Source organism: Pristiophorus japonicus, chromosome 18 (genome assembly GCF_044704955.1).
Source record: "Pristiophorus japonicus isolate sPriJap1 chromosome 18, sPriJap1.hap1, whole genome shotgun sequence".
NCBI classification, from domain to species: domain Eukaryota; kingdom Metazoa; phylum Chordata; class Chondrichthyes; family Pristiophoridae; genus Pristiophorus; species Pristiophorus japonicus.
The window spans coordinates 106,494,598-106,513,727 of record NC_091994.1 but is presented as its reverse complement, the minus strand read 5'-3'; the positions used below and the strand labels follow the sequence as shown (position 1 = coordinate 106,513,727).

Genomic DNA, 19,130 nt, shown 5'->3' with positions numbered 1-19,130 from the left:
TGATGGGCCGATTTGAGATGGTAATGGCAGGAGTTAGAAAAAGATGTGTCTAGATCGGGTGTGAATAGCGGAATAATGACCAGCTGCCATGGGAGACAGAGAGAAAAATTACTTAAGATCGGTAGAGGGTGGGTGGGGTTAAAAAAAGGAAGAAAGGAAGCCAAATATGGGCAGTGGTTATGGTCTGAAATTGATGAACTTGATGTTGAGTCCAGAAGGATATAAAATGCCTAAACGAAAGATGAGGTGCTGTTCCTCGAGCTTGCGTTGAGCTTCATTGGAAAAGTGTCGGAGGCCGAGGATGGAAATGTGAAAGTGGAGCGAGGAATGAAAGTTTTTTATATTGCTGTATAAATGTTGCTGTTGCTGTTGAAGTGAGGGGCTTTTCCAAAAGGAGACACGTTGTCCTGTGGCCATCTTTGTAGTGAGATGTTGAGTCGCTGGGTAATGGTTCGGGTTCTTCTTTCGAAACACCTGTGAACTCATCCTTTTTTTTTTTGCATGGAAGCAAGTCATCCTCGTTTCGAGGGAGCGCCTGTGATGATAATGAATGGTTTGTGGCATGAGTGCAAGAAAATGCAAATTGGAAAAAAAAGCTTCAAATTAATTCAGTAGTGATGATGCTACTTTGCAGGAAAGGCCAGCTCACTTTTGGCTTGGAAAAGTGTGTACCATCTACACACTGATGCACTGCAGCAACTCACCAAGGCTTCTTCGGCAGCACCTCCCAAACCCGCGACCTCTACCACCTTGAAGGACGAGGGCAGCAGGCTCATGGGAACACCACCACCTCCACGTTCCCCTCCCAGTCACACACCATCCTGACTTGGAAATATATCGGACGTTCCTCCATCGTCGCTGGGTCAAAATCCCGGAACTCCCTCCCTAACAGCACTGTGGGAGCACCTTCACCACACGGGACTGCAGCGGTTCAAGAAGGCGGCTCACCACCACCTTCTCAAGGGGCAATTAGGGATGGGCAATAAATGCCGGCCTTACCAGCGACACCTACATCCCAGGAACGAATTAAAAAAAAAAGAAAGGCCTGTTCACTTTTAATTTAGAAAAGCTTAAACACATTGGGCTCGAAAGACTATTTTAATATTAGAACAAGCCGAATGGGTTGCTCCCCGCAATAATATTCATGTCTCCTACGACATCTTGTTGCCAGTATACCTTCTCCCCACAGTTGTGGTTTATCCTGGTACACACAAACACGCTTTGTTTGGATGAGGTTGCTCAGCCCTTTTGATGTGTTTCCTTATTACTGCTGTTCTTGTTGGTTTTTTCAAACATAAGAGGCCTCTTTGTTGTGGAGCCAGAAGTCTGGAGAGGAAGGTCAGTCTAGCACCACCAGGGAGAGCGAGAGGGGCCACTGCATTCTGCTTCATGACAGCGAAATATCTCGAGGTCACACAGGCACAAGCAGCAGCTTCACAGCCGGTGCGAGTTTTGCGGGCTGGCTTTGGCCTACATTGGTGCGGGGCTGTAGCACAGTTTACCTCCTGTGACTCGAAGCCTGGAAGATACCAAAGTCTGCTTTGGTACGCATGACCGCTGGGTATGTCTAGCTGAGAGTACAAAGGACGCCTTTACTTTAAGTGTAAAGTGAGAATGTACCAAGTCTAACATGTTCCGAAGGCAGGCATATGAAAAGCAGCGAATGTGGAAGCATTTTTTTTAAAAATTGAAACTTGGTCATTTATCAGGAAGAGAAAGTTTAGAACCCTGAAGGAGGGCACATTGAGACAGTTCTGAAAGAAATAATGTGGGTTTCAGTTGTGCATCTTTAATTCTGCTCGGTGCTAGTCCGGCCAACACCACTGGCTTGTGAAGCGAGAGAGATAACTTGCAGGTAAAAGTGTCTCTTTTGCGCTCTAGCAGAATTCCCGCAGCATGTAGCTGAAAAATCTAACCATGCAGACTTATCAATTTAAACTGCTTCATGTCATTATTAACAGGGGGCCTATTGATTTTTCCTTTTTTTTTCCCCCAAGTGCCGTTCATGATGAAAAAGGACCCGAGGAGTTGAGATCTTATAATCCTTTATTTCCAAATAATGAAGGCGTGAGGTGGTGTCATTTGGCAGATTGTAGGAGTGAAGTGTCGGGGAGATGAGGATCGTCATTGATGAGGGTCTCTGTGTCAGCTACCAGCTCCGTCACCTCGGCACACTCGTTGATGGTGAAAAATATTAAGTGGATGTAAAGGCCAAGTTAAATAGGTTAGAATTGCCTGAGCTATTTTTATCAGGAGCTCGAGGCCACGTGCCTGAATTGAAAGTTCAATGTAGAATTCAAGGGAAGTTCCATTCAGTGGTCGTGGAAGGAAGGCGTGGACTGAGGGGTGTCTGGCAGAAGTGATATATTTTTTTTAAAAGAGGAAATATCAGTAGAATAAGAAACTGTAGCTCTACATTTTCTGCGAATAACCCTGTTTGATGTGTAATTCGACTGATGACTTACTGCAACAATAAAGTCTCTGTTGGTCACCGTTCCACGTTAATTAACATCTTTCTTAAAAGATGGGTGAAAAACTACAAGGTCGAATAGCTGTATACACTTAGTCTGCAAGCAGTTGGGCCAAATCTTGTGTGTTTACTTTGTGGATATCCGATCATTTTGATACAGTGTCCACTTTGGGGCAACATGACTATCCTCAAAAGAAGAATCTGCTGAAATGGTGATGCTATACAAAGCGTGGGTCATTCAAAGTCATTGTTGGCCTTAAATTGGTCTCTGTGGGTCTATAATGGCCTCCAAGGGATAATAATCATCTCAGTGTTGGAATGAAATTATGTTATTGTCAGTGTTAATGTGTATTTGGGCTCCTCTTACTTAACCACCACACTCTTTGAAGATGAGAAATACTCGTGTGACCAGATTCCAATGCGACATATTACAATGAGTCTCGGATGGAATTTCTTAGATGACCTTTTGGTAGGGACGGTGATATCAACTCCTTTTTAACCAATCGCGTCAAGCTGTTGCCGCACAATTCGAGAAATAAGAGTTGGAGAAAGCACTTCAGAACATGCAAGTTGATTAAGATAGGAACATACACAAATCCGATAGTTTTTCAATTCTGGTACCTTTAAGTTAAAATTTGTTTTTGGTGGAACTAGTTCAAGGTGTGCGTATGAATGAAGTACGTTGAGGGACCTCAAGACAATCCATCCTTCTGGGCTCTAACCTGCGTTGACCTATTTTGTGGTGCCCATCCAAACAGATGGATGCACTTTTGGTGGGGGGGGGGGGCGGGAGGGGGAGGAGAGAAATGTCACATCCAAGGTGGGCAGTGCCCACTTGAAACCTGACTGAAAAGAGGGACGGTTGATTTTAGTAATTCTTGTGCTCGGGCAACGTTCCTAAGAATAACTCCGATCTTTCATCTTTTTTTTGTGTGTGTGATAGAATCGGGGACGCTTGGCTGAAAAGAGAACAATTCCTTTGCCGCCAACAAGAGTACCTAAGAAAGAACTGTCCTCGGCTTTTTCAAATAGTGAAGATAGTGAAGAGAGCGAGAAAGCAAATGGTGATCGCCCTCCTGAAGTAAAACAGGAAGAGGAGTTTCAGGCTAGCACAATGAAACGAAGGTAACAGCGTTAATTTATGTTGGAAGATAGATCCTTGAGGCTATTGTACAAAGACTATGTACGGCGTACTCTATGATACATTGTTGTCTGTATAATTAGGAAACCATGGTGTTCAGCTTTTCGACTGTATCAGGGCAGTGAGATCGACATTTTTCTATCCGTTACCATGCTAATTTTGTCACAGTGGTGGCAAGCTTTTTGACAATAGTCCGAGTGATTGTAATCATTTTACTATAAGCAGCAGTGCTGCACGATGATAGAGATAAAATTTGTTGAGCAGATATAATTTGTCGGCCCATTTAAAAAAAACCCAGACGGAAACGGATAGAAAGGTTTACGTGCTCCAGTTGTCACCGTGAGACTTTTCACTCATCATTGAAAGAGGTTTGGGAGCAGAGAGGGAGGCCATCCGGCCCATTGTGGCTGTGCTGGCTCTCTGAAAGTGCAGCAAAGGTCACTGCGCTGTTCCTGCCTGCGTCCTAACTCACACCGAGTCCCGCTCACCCATCACCCCTGTGCTCGCTGCCCGTGTCCTAACTCGTACCGAGTCCCGCTCACCCATCACCCCCTGTGCTCGCTGCCTGTGTCCTAACTCGTACCGAGTCCCGCTCACCCATCACCCCCTGTGCTCGCTGCCTGTGTCCTAACTCACACCGAGTCCCGCTCACCCATCACCCCCTGTGCTCGCTGCCCTTGTCCTAACTCGTACCGAGTCCCGCTCACCCATCACCCCCTGTGCTCGCTCCCTGTGTCCTAACTTGCACCGAGTCCCGCTCACCCATCACCCATGTGCTCGCTGCCCGTGTTCTAACTCACACTGAGTCCCGCTCACCCATCACCCCCTGTGCTCGCTGACTTACATTGGCATCCGGTTAAGCAACGCCTCGATTTCAAAATTCTCATCCTTTATATTCAAATCCCTCCATGGCCTTGCCCCTTCCTATCTCTGTAATCTCCTCCAGTCCCACAACCCCCCCAAGATATCTGTGCTCCTCTAATTCTGCCCTTCTGAGCATCCCTGATTATAATTGCTCAACCATTGGTGGCAATGCCTTCTGTTGCCTGGGTCCGAAGTTCTGGAATTCCTTCCCTAAACCTCTCCGCCTCTCCACCTCTCTTTCCTCCTTTAAGACGCTCCTTAAAACCTACCTCTTCGACCAAGCTTTTGGTCACTTGCCCTAATTTCTCCTTATGCGGCTCGGTGTCAAATTTTTTAATTTCATAACCCTCCTGTGAAGCGCCTTGAGACGTAGCACTACGTTAAAGGCGCTATATAAATACAGATTGTTGATGCATGGGTACATGGATCGCAAAATTATCCACTGCCAGTCTCCCGTTTTTCCAGTGCCTCATTTTGCAATGCGTGCTCCCTCCCACTCCCTCCGAGTCCCCGCTCCCACATAGAACCTTTTCTATTTTTTTGTTCTTCAAATAATTACCCACTTCCCCTTTTTTAAAAGCTGTCATCGATTCTGTTCATACCACTGCTTCTGGTAGGACTTTCCGTGTGTTTATATAAAAAAAATTCTAATCTCATGTTAATTGTGTGTAAAAAAAAAAAAGAAGAAAAATTCAGCAGATTGTCAAATCGGGTTGAAGGTAAATCTGCGCAGGCCTGATTCAGCGTATTGCCGAACGGGACTTTTGAAAGAAATCTCCCCTTCTGTTGGGGCTCCCCTCACCCCACGCCTTCCTCCTGGGTGAAGTAGGAAGCAAAAAAATAAATAGAACCCGCTCCCAGAGCTTCTGCCCCTGTTGTAATGTGATTAGCCGCTGGGAGGTTTGCAGCAGTGGCCCACGGAGCCTTGTCCTCTGTCGATTCCTCACTGTTATTCCCACTCTCCCTCCCTCCCCGGGGAGAAGTGACCTTGTCCTCGCTTGCTGCTTCTTCCAGATGGCACAGTCGAGACGACGAGCTCATTGGGGGGGGGGGGGTGTGGGGCGGTGGTTTAATTTCCTCTGGTGGTTTCCCGGCCTGTACATTTCTGTGCGCACTATTTTAGCACGTTAACCCATTTAGACTGTGCTAGATTCGTGGATACAGGAACCTTGCGCGAAGAAGAGCAGAATTATTTTTGGAACCGCGGAAAAAAAAAGCAACTTTCTTCTCGTGGGGAGAAAAAAAACAATTCGAAGCGACTCCTCAGTCGTAACTTAATATGATTAACATGGATTTACGCCGAGCCGCAGGATTAATGCGGCCTGTAATGTGGGCACCATTTGGTGCGTCAACCCGTTTAGGCTGTTGGATTAGTGCGTGGTGAAGCCTGACGTGGATAGGTTAACTGGCGCGCTTTTAGAGATCATCAACCCCAGCATATTTAGAATTGTGGGCGTGGATCCACATGCTAATGCTCTGTGGCAGTCTATTGAAGCACGAACACGGTGCGCCAAGGTGCCACTTCAGTGCCAGCCGTGGCTCAGTGGGCAGCACCCTCGCCTCCGAGTCAGAAGGTTGTGGGTTCAAGTCCCACTCCAGAGACTTGAGCACATAAATCTAGGCTGACACTCCCAGTGCAGTGCTGAGGGAGCGCTGTACTGTCGGAGGTGTCGTCTTTCAGATGATACGTTAAAACGGGGCCCCGTCTGCTCTCTTTGGTGAACGTAAAAGATCCCAAGGCACTATTTCGAAGAAGAGCAGGGGAGTTCTCCCTGGTATCCTGGGGCCAATATTTATCCCTTAATCAATATCACTAAAACAGATTATCTGGTCATAATCACATTGCTGTTTGTGGGAGCTTGCTGTGCGCAATTGGCTGCCGCGTTTCCCACAATACAACAGTGACTACACTCCAAAAGTACTTCATTGGCTGTAAAGCGCTTTGAGATGTCGTGAAAGGCACTATATAAATGCAAGTCTTTCTTTTCAAACAATCTCCTCTTGCTCGCTTTACTAAAGGTTTTGAGAGTTAATTTTGTGTTCCGGTATCATTCTGATTGGACACTTCGCGGGTTGCAATACATAGAGTTAAATACAATTTACAGCACAGAAACAGACCTTGCGGCCCAACAGGCCTATGTTACACTCCACACGAGCCTCGTCCCACTCTACTTTGTCTCGTCCTGTCAGCGTAACCTTCTGCGGGTTATTTAAGGGGAGCACAGATGCTTTCTGGAGTAATTTCCCAACTCCAGGGCCTTGGTGGGAGTTTCAACGGTCAGGACCCCATTGACGGGAAATTGTCGCAGTCGCCGCCCGCAATTTTCAGCCCGTTGAAAATGATGGTTGGAAAATGGCGAGCAGCGCGCGAGCGGATTTCCTCTACGTGTCCGAGGGCACGAGGTTGGCTGAGACTGTATACTTCCAGCTCTGTGACATCGGCCGCTTGACCCCCTAGCTCAGCCTGTCCGCCACTGAAACCTGTGTATGTATCTTTTATCACCATCAGACTCGATTCACTCTAACGCACTGCTCACTGGCCTCCCAATGTCCAACCTCAATAAATTTCTGCTTTCTCATGACTCTGCTGCTCTGATCCTATCCAAGCCCCACTTGCCCCTCACCCCTGTCCTCTCTCTCCCTCCAACTACTCTCTCTCTCTCCCTCCAACTACTCTCTCTCTCTCCCTCCAACTACTCTCTCTCTCTCCCTCCAACTACTCTCTCTCTCTCTCCCTCCAACTACTCTCTCTCTCCCTCCAACTACTCTCTCTCTCCCTCCAACTACTCTCTCTCTCCCTCCAACTACTCTCTCTCTCCCTCCAACTACTCTCTCCCTCCAACTACTCTCTCTCTCCCTCCAACTACTCTCTCTCTCCCTCCAACTACTCTCTCTCTCCCTCCAACTACTCTCTCTCTCCCTCCAACTACTCTCGCTCTCTCTCCCTCCAACTACTCTCGCTCTCTCTCCCTCCAACTACTCTCTCTCTCTCCCTCCAACTACTCTCTCTCTCTCCCTCCAACTACTCTCTCTCTCTCTCTCTCTCCCTCCAACTACTCTCTCTCTCTCTCTCTCTCCCTCCAACAACTCTCTCTCTCTCTCTCTCCCTCCAACTACTCTCTCTCTCTCTCTCCCTCCAACTACCCCCTATCCCTCCAACTACCACCCACCCCAAACTGCCTCTCCGTCTGACTCCGGCCTCTTGTGCATGTCCCCTCTATTGGCAGCTGTGCCTTCAGCTGCCGAGGGCCCACTGTCTGGAGTTCCCTTCCCAAATCCCCCCCTGTCTTGCCCCCCCCCTCCTTTAAAACTCACCTCTTGGACCAAGATTTTGGGCCTCCTACTGAGTTCTCTTTGGGCTCGGTGTCCTTTACCTGCATGCCTGTGTGCAGCACCTTGGCGCATTCTTCTATCAGCGGAGACGGATTTCAGGCGATTGGCAGAAGAGCCAAAGGCGACATGAGGGAAAAACTTTTTTACGCAGCGAGTGGTTAGGATCTGGAATGTGCTGCCTGAAAGGGTGGTGGAGGCAAACTCAATCGTGGCTTTCAAAAGGGAGTTGGTTCAATACCTGAGGGAAAAAAATTTGCAGGGCTACGAGGAAAGGGCAGGGGAGTGGGACTAGCTGAGGTGCTCTTGCAGAGAGCTGGCATGGGCTCCATGGGCCGAATGGCCTCCTTCTGTGCTGTAACCATTCTCTGATTCTATCGTAAAGGTCCTGTATAAACGCAAGTTGTTTTGTCTCACATGGAGCATGACTGAATACAAATATATCTTCATTCCAATAATGGAACAAAATAAGAATAGAAATGGATAAAAGGCCTGAATTAATAACACATTGTAAATCATTCAGCCAAGACCTTTTATCCGTGAACTGAAGTTGAACAGTTTACAGTAACGTCTACCTCTGTTGGCTCAGTGAACGTGTCCACAATAGCTGAGCTGCACAGACCAGAAAAATCCCACAATAGATGCCCAGTCTCTGCTGATTGATCTAATATTGGTAGGTGTGGCAGGAGAGGCACCATATTGGGCTTAAATGTCCCAGCGTTGGGAGGGGAGGGGCGGGTGTGAAGGGGCGGTACCAGAGCTCCCACTCCTGATATGGCACCCCTTGCTGGAATGTGTGTACATTGGATCAGGACAGGATTAGGCTCAGCCACGAAGCCCTCACAGTTGAATAGCTGGCCAACACCCATTCTCAAGGCTCTCAAAGGGCAGCTGTGGAACTGTACCCCATGAAGGAGTTAACTCTGCTAAAAACAAAAATATTGGTGTACAAATAGCGTTTATAGTATTCTAGTGGATGCACTATCCCAAAATTTCCAGTAGTTTACACTTTGGTTAGGTATCAGCATAATTTATTTGATGATAATTCCAAAAAAGGACTAGACAACTGTTGATAGCTGAGTAAGTAGCAGGGTGTCCTTGAGGTGCTGGAGTGAGTGGATGGTTGTGGGGGAGAGGGAGAGGAAAATGGTCGCGAGTCAATATTAGCTAACTAAAATCTAGGCTGACACACTCCAGTGCAGTACTGAGAGTGCACTGAACTGTCGGAGGTGCCGTTTTCGGATGAGATGTTAAACCGAGGCCCCATCTACTCTCTCAGGTGGATGCACTATGTTGAAGAAGAGCAGGGGAGATATCCCCGGTGTCCTTGGCCAATATTTATCCCTCGATCAACATCACTTAAAAAAAAAAATCAGAATATCTAGTCATTATCACATTGCTGTTTGTGGGAGCTTGCTGTGTGCAAATTGGCTGCCACGTTTCCCACAGTGACTACACTCTAAAAGTAATGCGCTTTGGGACATCCGGTGGTCGACAAAGGCGCTATATTTAGTCTTTATTTCCTTCTTCTTTAATAGTACCAATGCTTTTAACATCTCTGCTCCTCAGGACATGTATAATGACCATAGACACTGACCAGCATTACAGACTGAATGTGCTCGCTGACTTACATTGACTTCCGGTTAAGCAGCGCCTCAATTTTAAAGTTAGCTTCCTTGTTTTCAACTTCTTCCATGGCCTCACCACTCCCTACCTCTGTAATCTCTTCCAGCCCCACAACCCCATCGAGATATCTGCGCTCCTCTAATTCTGGCCTCTTGAGAGAAAGACTTACATTTCTATAACACCACGACCACTGAATGTCTTAATGTGCTTTACAGCCAATGAAGTACTTTTGGAGTGTAGTCACTGTTGTAATGTGGGAAACGCGGCAGCCAATTTGCGCACAGCAAGCTCCCACAAACAGCAATGTGATAATGACCAGATAATGGGCCCAAGTTGCCACATGATTTGCGCCTGATTTTTAGGAGCAACTGGTGGAGAACGGATTATCTTAGAAATCGCAATTCTCCACATTTATCTTTCTGCAGTTCTAGTCAGGTAGAACAGTTCCACTTTGGAGCAGAATTTTTTCTTCAAAAGGGGGCGTGTCCGGCCACTGACGCCTGATTTGAAAGTTTCCACAGTGAAAACGTACTCCAAACTAACTTAGAATGGAGCAAGTGAAGATTTTTGTAGAACTGAAAAAACCTTGTCTACACATTAAAAAAATCAGGCGCAGGTTACAAATTAGGCGTCCAGAACGAGGTGAGGGGGGGGGGAAGGGAAGTCATTAAATTCTATAATAAATCCTTATTTCTACTTATACAAATATTATACAAATAAATCCAACCTGAATAAACATTTATAAGCAAAGAAAAGATTAAATAAACCATCTTCCTACCTGTGTGAAAGTGCTTCAGCCAGGGAGAATGCTGCGGGGGGGGGGGGGGCGGGGGGAAAGCAGGCAGCCGTTCGTTCCTGCGGGGCGAGGGTGGGGGGGGGGGGAGCAGCCATTCGTTCCCGTGGGGGGGGGGGCGGGAGGAGGGAAACGGCTGCTTCAACTTTCTGAGGCTTCCTGCAGCCTTCTCACTGCTGCAAGAAGCCTCAGTGCTGATGTGCTGATGGCAATGTGCTTTTATTAAACAATGTTCAAAAATTAAACAGCTACAAAGAACTACAAAAATGGCCGAGTGCCAGTGTTTCCTTCACACTGCGCATGCGCGAACGCTCCAACGCGCACGCGCAGGGTTGCCGGCAGGAAAAAAACTAATTTAAATGTTACCCGCCCCCTCCCACTTACAAAATTGGCGCGAGTGTAGGCTCCGCCCCCCCTGGGCGCCGCGCCAAGCAGACATGGAGCTGCAGGGCGCTCCAGAATCGCGCGTTTTTTTTCCGGCGCCGTTTTTTATCGTGTGAAAACTTGGGTCCAATCTGTTTCTGTGATGTTGATTGAAGGATAAATATTGGCCAGGACACCGGGGATAACTCCCCTGCTCTTCTTAGAAATAGTGGCCATCGGATCTTTTGTGGCCACCTATGAGAGCAGACAGGGCCCTCTGTTTAACAGCTCATCCGAAAGACGGCACCTCTGACAGTGCAGCGCTGCCTCAGAGTGCCAGCCTAGATTTTTGTGCTCAATACCTGGAGTGGGACTGGAACCCACAACCTTCTGACTCAGAGGCGAGTGTGCTACTCACTGAGCCACAACTGACACTGACACTTGAGCAGCCCCGATTTTAATCGCTCAACCATTGGTGGCCGTGTCTTCAGCTGCCAAGGCCCCTAACCTCTGGAGCTCCCTCTCCGTGTCTCTACCTCTCTTTCCTCCTTCAAGACGCTCCTTAAAACCTACCACTATGATCAAGCTTTTGGTCATCTCTCCTCATATCTCATTATGTGGCTCGGTGTCAAATTTTGTTTTGTAACACTCCTGTGAAACGCTTGGGCTGTTTTACTACGTTAAAGGGGCTATATAAATACACGTTATTGTTGATAAAGGAGCGAAGTGGCAGTTTATAGCAAAGGTTTGATCTTCATATTGCAGCTTGTTGTTGCTTAATGGCTCACAGTCGTGTTTGGTGTGAAAGTGAAATCGATCAGGATGTGGAGAGAAAAATCGAATCTCCTTTCCTCTCTGAGACCTGGTTTTGAATCCAGCCCGGCAGGTGAATTGAACGCCTCTTATCCAACTGGCTGTTCAGGTTTTAACGTGAAATGAGCTCCGCGTGGGCATCGAGTTGCAGCCTGAACATTTCCCATACGTTGGTACTAGCTGGCAGGAAATTGGCAGTTGCACTCGAGGAGGCCACAAAAAGGCTTGTGTCGATAGAAAAATGGCACACTGGTGCAGTAAAGGGTCATCTCCGGAGGTTGTGGCTGAGGCAGAGTGTTGGCATGGTAGAGGGAACTTTACTCTGCAGAGAGTGTGTTTCCACTTGTGGGGGAGAGCATAACTAGAGGCCATTAATATAAGATAGTCACCAAAAAATCCAATAGGGGAATTCAGAAGAAACCTCTTTACTCAAAGAGTGGAGAGAATGTGGAACTCGCTACCACAGGGAGTGGTTGAGGCGAATAGTATCGATGCATTTAAGGGGAGGCTAGACAAGCGTATGGGGGAGAAGGGAACAGAGGGTTATGCTGATAGAATTAGATGAGGAGGCTCGAGTGGAGCATAAACGCCGGCATGGACTGGTTGGGCCGAATGGCCTGTTTCTGTGCCGTATATCCCCTGTAATCTAACCTGATTATACCCGACCTGGCAACGCTTGATGCTGGCACTGGGATGCCCGTGGTGGAAAGTATTCCATATCCATCGCTCGCCTCGATGAACACGCAATGTACTTTTAAAACCGATTGAATCTGAAATTTTTAATTGTTTTGTAACACAGCTTCGCATCCACGAAGTCGCATCTGTTTGAGAAAGAAAAATTGCATTTGGAGGTGTTCCCTTTGCACAGCAAGGGTTCAGAAACCCACAGGAGGAAAAAACATCTTTCAAATATGTCCCATTACAAAGTGTATGTTGGAGTTGGGCCAGGATTTCAGGAAGCTGCAATTGATCTAATGAGGATTAAGAGCCAATACTACAAGGAAATGGCTACTTATATCCCAGCAATAATGCAGTATTAAAATGACAAATGGCCAGACAATAGACCTTCCTTAACAAAGAACGGATGGGAATAAGTCGTAAAAGTGGCGACGCAGGAAAGGGTTTTTCAAGAATTACATTTTTGGCTTACTCGTCGCCCGCTGTGTTGTCCTTGGAATGGGTTCCAGTAAAAGAGCTGAATTACTGCTGAGCAACAGCAACAAAGGAAAGGCAACAGTCAACTTTCTTCTCCTGGGGGGGGGGGGGGGGGGGGGAGAAAAACATTTGCGGCGACTCCTCGATCTTAGTTTGTGCTTCAATGTCCTCGATGTAGATTCAAGCCGAGCCACGAGAGGAGTGCACTGAGTAGCTGTGCTGGCACCTCGCGGAGAGCCGACGAGGGAAGATGCAAAAGTGATGTTTCGGTGCGGGGGTCGATTTTCCGATTGCTGGCCTCTGTCGGGCACGGCACCCCCCCACCACACCCCCCCCCCCTCTCTCCGGGAAGCTGTAAGCTTTGCGTGGCACGGTTTCCCCGTCGGGCGATCCCGGCGGTGAGGCTCCACATCGGGAGCGGAACACGCGATCAGAAAATGTACCCTGTAGTGTCCCACGACACGCTTTTGCATTCTGTGAAATGCTTGCGATGTGAACCTTAAAAGCGTGTCATCAAAACGAGGTGCGGGGGAGGGGGGGGGGTGGTGGGTACTTTCTCTCTGTTCAAAACATGGAAAGAGATTGCGTTGTACAACATTTCTTAGCGGTTTCATAGCAGCTCTGTTCTCTTGAGGCATTCTTGGCTTGTTTTCCGATCGCAGAGTGCACGATTCAAAGATCACAACGTTTGCAGCAGACATAATCCCACACACATGTGCTGTACTTTGCCACAGAAGGATTTGTGTGTGGGAGCTTAGCTAGTGTTTTTTTTAAATTTTAAAATGACTTCAGGGCTGTATTAGTTCAGTTCGAATTCTGTTCAACAGCCAAGGAAATCCTGAGTTAATACTGGACGTGAATTGCCACCCTCTCTAATATCATTTTGAGCCCCCTTTTTATGGCTTCCCCCAAATACTTATGCTTTATTCTCCTTTTTACAGTCCCCCGCCCCACCCCAAGCATGCTGCGCACTTCCATCTGCCTGTGAGCACTGGCTCATAATCTGTTGTCGGACTCCTGACGGCAGTCCTGTAACCTGGCCACTGGCAGTTGTGCAGCAGCATTTGGAAGTGACTGTCGGGAACAGTATGGCTTCAGCATGTCTGGAAACTCCGAGAGAGAGAGGGGGGGGGGGGTTTGGGGGGAGCTGTGTGGGGACATTTACAACCTCGGGAGCATCGGGAGAGCAGGAACTGGATGGATCTGCACTCCGGCACAATGGGGGGGGGGGGGGGGTAATTCTAACCCACCCCACCCCCCCGGCCCAAAAATAGGTGGGTTTGGGTCAGGTGGGATGTCAAAATTTTTTTAAATCTCAAAACCCCGAACCTAACACTCCTCGAACCCGAGGGGTGAATGGGCGACCAACACGCTTCCAGGAGACGGATCGCTCATATAAATATTCTAATGAGGCTGCGTGCCTCAGATTTGAGCGCTCTTTCAACGCTTAACCGGCCGGCGAGGTTTCCAGACCAGAACTCATCCCCCCCACCCCCTCCCTCTCTACTTTGGCCCCGATATTTACCGGGAAAGGATTTCCAATGTGTTTGGACACCACTGGTACAGTTAATAGCAGAATCTTGGATTGAATGGGAGTTAGATTCATAAACCAATAATTCATCTTTTATTTCTCTCTCTCTCTACCATTCTCACTATTCATATTTATGTGATTGTCTTTATGTATTGGTGGAAATACTCGTGCCCTCTGTGAACTCCATTCTGCTTTGATTTTTATGGAGCAGCACAGTGTAATCAATGGGAACTGATTCGTGGTGGGCCCTGGTTCCATAGGCGCTCGTTGCCCAAGAGCCTACTCTGTGTGCTTGAGCCTAGTCATTAAGTTGGTAATGTTGTGAGAGTCCCATTTCTGGCCACGAAATCATGTTGGATGAGAGAGAAAACTTGCATTTATATAGTGCCTTTCACAACCATCGGACGTCCCAAAGCACTTTACAGCCAATGAAGTACTTTTTGAGTGTAGTCACTGTTGTAATGTGGGAAATGCAGCAGCCAAGTGGTGCACAGCAAGCTCCCACAAACAGCAATATGATAATAACCCAGATTATCTGTTTTGGTGATGTTTATTGAGGGATGAATATTGGTCCAGGACACCGGGGATTAACTCTTTTTTGGAATAGTGCCACAGGATCATTTACCTTCGCCTGAGAGAGCAGACGGGGCCTCGGTTTAACACTTCTTCCGAAAGAACGGCTTCGAGATAGGCTAATTGTGAACCTGTGGAATTCTCTACCTCAGAACGCCAGTTCATCAGTTATATTCAAAAGGGAGTTAGATGTGGCCCTTATGGCTAAAGGGATCAAGGGGTATGGAGAGAAAGCAGGAATGGGGGACTAAAGTTGCAAAAATGATCAGCCATGATCATATTGAATGGTGGTGCAGGCTCGAAGGGCCGAATGACCTGCTCCTGCACCTATTTTCTATGTTTCTATGTTTCTAATGCTGCAGGACTGTTCCAGTGTTCCACACCAGCAACCTCACCTCACAACGTGACCCCTTATAACTGTTGAGCGACTGGACTATCTGATGGCGCTGAGCTGAGCTCCTTTCGCTCCTTGCCTGAAGTCAACACAAAGGCATTTTCTAGCACAGGTCACTGGATGCAATCATTAAGTAAACCTGTGATTGTGGGCTATGGGGTCGGCGGGGGTGCGGGGGGTGGGGGGGAAGAGCGCGATAGTGACTCCTCTGGAGATTAATTAAAAACCTGTCTTTTGTTGGGGACCGCTGGGGCCGCTGAAGATTTCTGAGTAGGGCAGGCCCGCAACCTCTCTGCTCATCATTAGCTTTTGGCAAGAGACCTCTTTCCAGGTGTTGGGCCTCTAATTAACGTATTTAAGAGACCGAAAGCTTGTTTTTGGTCTCCACTCGGGAATTTCGTAGTGGGATCGATGCATGTGCAGGTTGGGTGCAGGTAGTCCCACTGCTAAATTGGTAAGCTTTTTGTGCCCGAAAATGGGCACAGCACAGACCAATTTCTACCCCTAAATGTCTCTTTTTAAGAGTTAGAATCATAGAAATTTACAGCATGGAAGAAGGTTATTTCGGCCCATCGTGTCCATGCCGGCTGACAAAGAGCTATCTAGCTTCACCCCACTTTCCAGTTCTTGGTCCGTAGCCCTGTAGATTACGGCACTTCAGGTGCATATTTGCGTATAAATGTGGTGAGGGTTTCTGCCTCTACCACTCCTTCAGGCAGTGTGTTCCAGACCCCCACCACCCTCTGGGTGAAAACATTTCCCCTCAAATCCTCTCTAAACCAATTACTTTAAATGTATGCCCCCTGGTTGTTGACCCCTCTGCTGAGGGAAATAGGTCCTTCCTATCCACCTTATCCAGGCCCCTCAGTAAGGTGTCTTTCCCCCTCAGCCTCCTCTGTTCCAAAGAAAACAACCCCAGCTTATCCAATCTTTGAACTATAGGGTGAGGAATGTAAAAGTATTTTGTTTACTTTTATGTTGTCATCGGCTGTTACTGGTACGACAATTTGTACAAAGTGGTTAGGAACGTCCCCCATAGCTCTACGTTGAACCTTTGAGGAGAAAGGTGAGCCAACCCGCTGAACATGTAAGTCATGATTAACGGGCTTAGTCAGGTCTTAACTGGATGCTGAATGGGGGGGTGGGGAGCTGTTCCCACTTGTGGAGGAGCTGACAGGAGTGTGTCTCAGTAACAACTGCCCTTGGGGATGGGCCGGGCCAAGGGCTTTGGATGCACAGCTGGCACTGGCTTACTCACAGAGCAACGTTTGTGCTCGAGTTCTGCAAATCTTTGCTTGCCGGTCTCACCCTGTTGGAGGAGAGCTCAGAACAGGGCTTGCAATAGAAACGAGCCCAAGCACCAGTAACTGTGCCCACCCTCCCAATGCTGCCTGCGTATCGGTGTGCACGTGATAGGCGCTTCAGATCAGCGGTTTGCAAAACACGAGTGAAAGTGAACATGTATTATGGCGGCAACGAGCTAAATTCCTGATGTAGTCGAGGCTTTAATTGTGTTTCAGCGTAATGCAACTTAAAACAATTGCGGTCAGTATTTTAACGTTTGTAGTGTAATATCATTTATATATGTCTTTTAAAAAAATATAGACTTTTACCACAACTCAAGTCCTATCTTTACAAAACTTTGAGTTTAATCATTAGAGATATAAATGAGTATTGCTAAAGAGATCTAATTTGCTTATGCAAATTTATTAAATAATTAACTGACGTGGCAGGTATAATTGAGACCAACACGTACTGAGCATCGGTGACTCGCATGCAATGGTGTAGTGCATTAACGAGAAAAAGCAATCTAAATTAAAAGGTATATTTCTAAAGGGGGGTGCATGAACAGAGAGACCTGGGGGTACATGTGCAGAAATCGGTGAAGGTGGCAGGGCAGGTAGAGAAAGCGGTTAAACAAGCTTACGGGGTCCTGGGCTTCATAAATAAAGGCATAGAGTACAAAAGTATTATGATGAAGCTTTATGAAACACTGGTTCAGCCCCCACTGGAGTATTGTGTCCAATTCTGGCCACTGCACTTTAGGAAGGATGTGAAGGCCTGAGAGAGGATGCAGAAAAGATTTACGAGAATGGTTCCAGGGATGAGGGACTTCAGTGACGTGGATAGACTGGAGAAGCTGGGGTTGTTCTCCTTGGAGCAGAGAAGGTTGAGAGGAGATTTGATCGAGGTGTTCAAAATCATGAGGGGTCTGGACAGAGTAGAGAGAGAGAAACTGTTCCCATTGGTGGAAGGGTCGAGAACCAGAGGACACAGATTTATGGAGATTGGTAAAAGAACCAAAGGCGACATGAGGAGAAATCTTTTTACGCAGCGAGTGGTTAGGATCTGGAATGCGCTGCCTGAGAGGGTGGTGGAGGCAGACTCAATCGTGGCTTTCAAAAGGGAATTGGATTAGTACCTGAAGGAAAAATTCACAGGGCTACGGGGAAAGGGCGGGGGAGTGGGATTGGCTGAGGTGCTCTTGCAGAGAGCCGGCACGGGCTCGACGGGCCGAATAGCCTCCTTCTGTGCTGCAACCAGCCGGTTTTCAAACATGGGTTGTTTGTCCGAGAGGGGTCGATGAGGGGGATCACAGGAGCTGTGCTTTTATCAAGAGTTCTGCATTTGTTCACTTTATTGCAGGGGGGATGGCGTATAAAAGCAGAGAAGTCCTGCTACAACTGTACAGGGTATTGGTGAGGCCACACCTGGAGTACTGCGTACAGTTTTGGTCTCCGTATTTAAGGAAGGATATACTTGCATTGGAGGCTGTTCAGAGAAGGTTCCCTCGGTTGATTCTGGAGATGAGGGGGTTGACTTATGAAGATAGGTTGAGAAGGTTGGGCCTCTACTCATTAGAGTTCAGAAAAATGAACTGTGATCTTATTGAAACTTATAAGATAATGAGGGGGCTCAACAAGGTGGATGCAGAGAGGATATTTCCACTCATAGGGGAAACTAAAACTAGGGGATATAGGGCCCAAGTTTCGAGCCGCGCCTAGAACGGCGCAGTCCCGACCTGGACGCCCGTTTTTCGCGCCACAAAGTGCGCCTAAAAAAAACCCTCCAGATTCTCTAGCTCCCTGCAGGTCCTCTAGCCCTCGGTGCAGCGCAGCACGAGCTGTAGGGGGCGGAGCCAGGACCCTGCGCTGAAAACAGTGCTGGGACCTCTGCACATGCGCTACAGTGGGCGCGCATGTTCAGTAGCTCCAGGCACCCAAAACTGTGTGGGAGGGGCCCGAAGCACGCAGCCCCTAGCCCTGGCCGAATGGCCTCACTGGGGCTGCGTGAATAAAGCTCCTCCCACGGCCAGCTCCTGCTTCCTCCCGACCCGACTCGACTCCCGCTTCCCGCCTCCGGACCGGACCCGAAACCGACCTGACTCCCGCCACCCACTCCGGACCGGACCCGACCCCGACCCGACTCCCGCTTCCACCCCCGCCCCCGCCTCCGGACCGGAGCCGACCCGACTCCCGCTCCCGCCACGCCCGCCTCCGGACTGGATCCGACCTGACCTCCCTCCCCCCGACCTGACCTCCCTCTCCCCGACTTGACCTCCCTCTCCCTCCCTCCCCCCGACCCGAACCGAACCGACCTCCCTCCCACCACCCCCCCCCCCGACCCGCGCTCCCCCCGACCCGACCCAACGCCACCTACCTGTAGATCTGGTGCTGGGGACGGGCCCGGCCCGGCCCGAAGTCTCGGGCCCGGCCCGTTCAGCCTCCCTCCCCCTTCACCTTCCCCCCCCCCAATCCCCTCCCCCCCCCATCTCCTTCCCCCCCCATTTCCTTCCCCCCAATCTCCTTCCCCCCCAATCTCCTTCCCCCCCCAATCTCCTTCCCCCCCCCAATCTCCTTTCCCCCCCCCAATCTCCTTCCCCCCCCCCCCCAATCTCCTTCCCCCCCCAATCTCCTTCCCCCCCCAATCTCCTTCCCCCCCAATCTCCTTCCCCCCCCAATCTCCTTCCCCCCCAATCTCCTTCCCCCCCCAAACTCCTTCCCCCCCAATCTCCTTCCCCCCCCAATCTCCTTCCCCCTCCCAATCTCCTTCCCCCCCCCCAATCTCCTTCCCCCC

The 19,130-nt window shown here is 48.7% G+C and overlaps 1 protein-coding gene across 4 annotated transcripts in view; it reads left to right on the top strand.

Annotated features, from left to right (window-relative positions):
• The window catches only part of samd11 (sterile alpha motif domain containing 11), a 338,469-nt gene that overhangs the window by 76,086 nt on the left and 243,253 nt on the right, over positions 1-19,130 (top strand). For all 4 annotated transcript variants that reach the window (XM_070861033.1, XM_070861034.1, XM_070861036.1 and 1 more), the window contains exon 3: positions 3,414-3,595. In XM_070861033.1, coding sequence (XP_070717134.1) covers positions 3,414-3,595 — 182 coding nt within the window. The remainder of the gene's footprint in view (positions 1-3,413; positions 3,596-19,130) is intronic.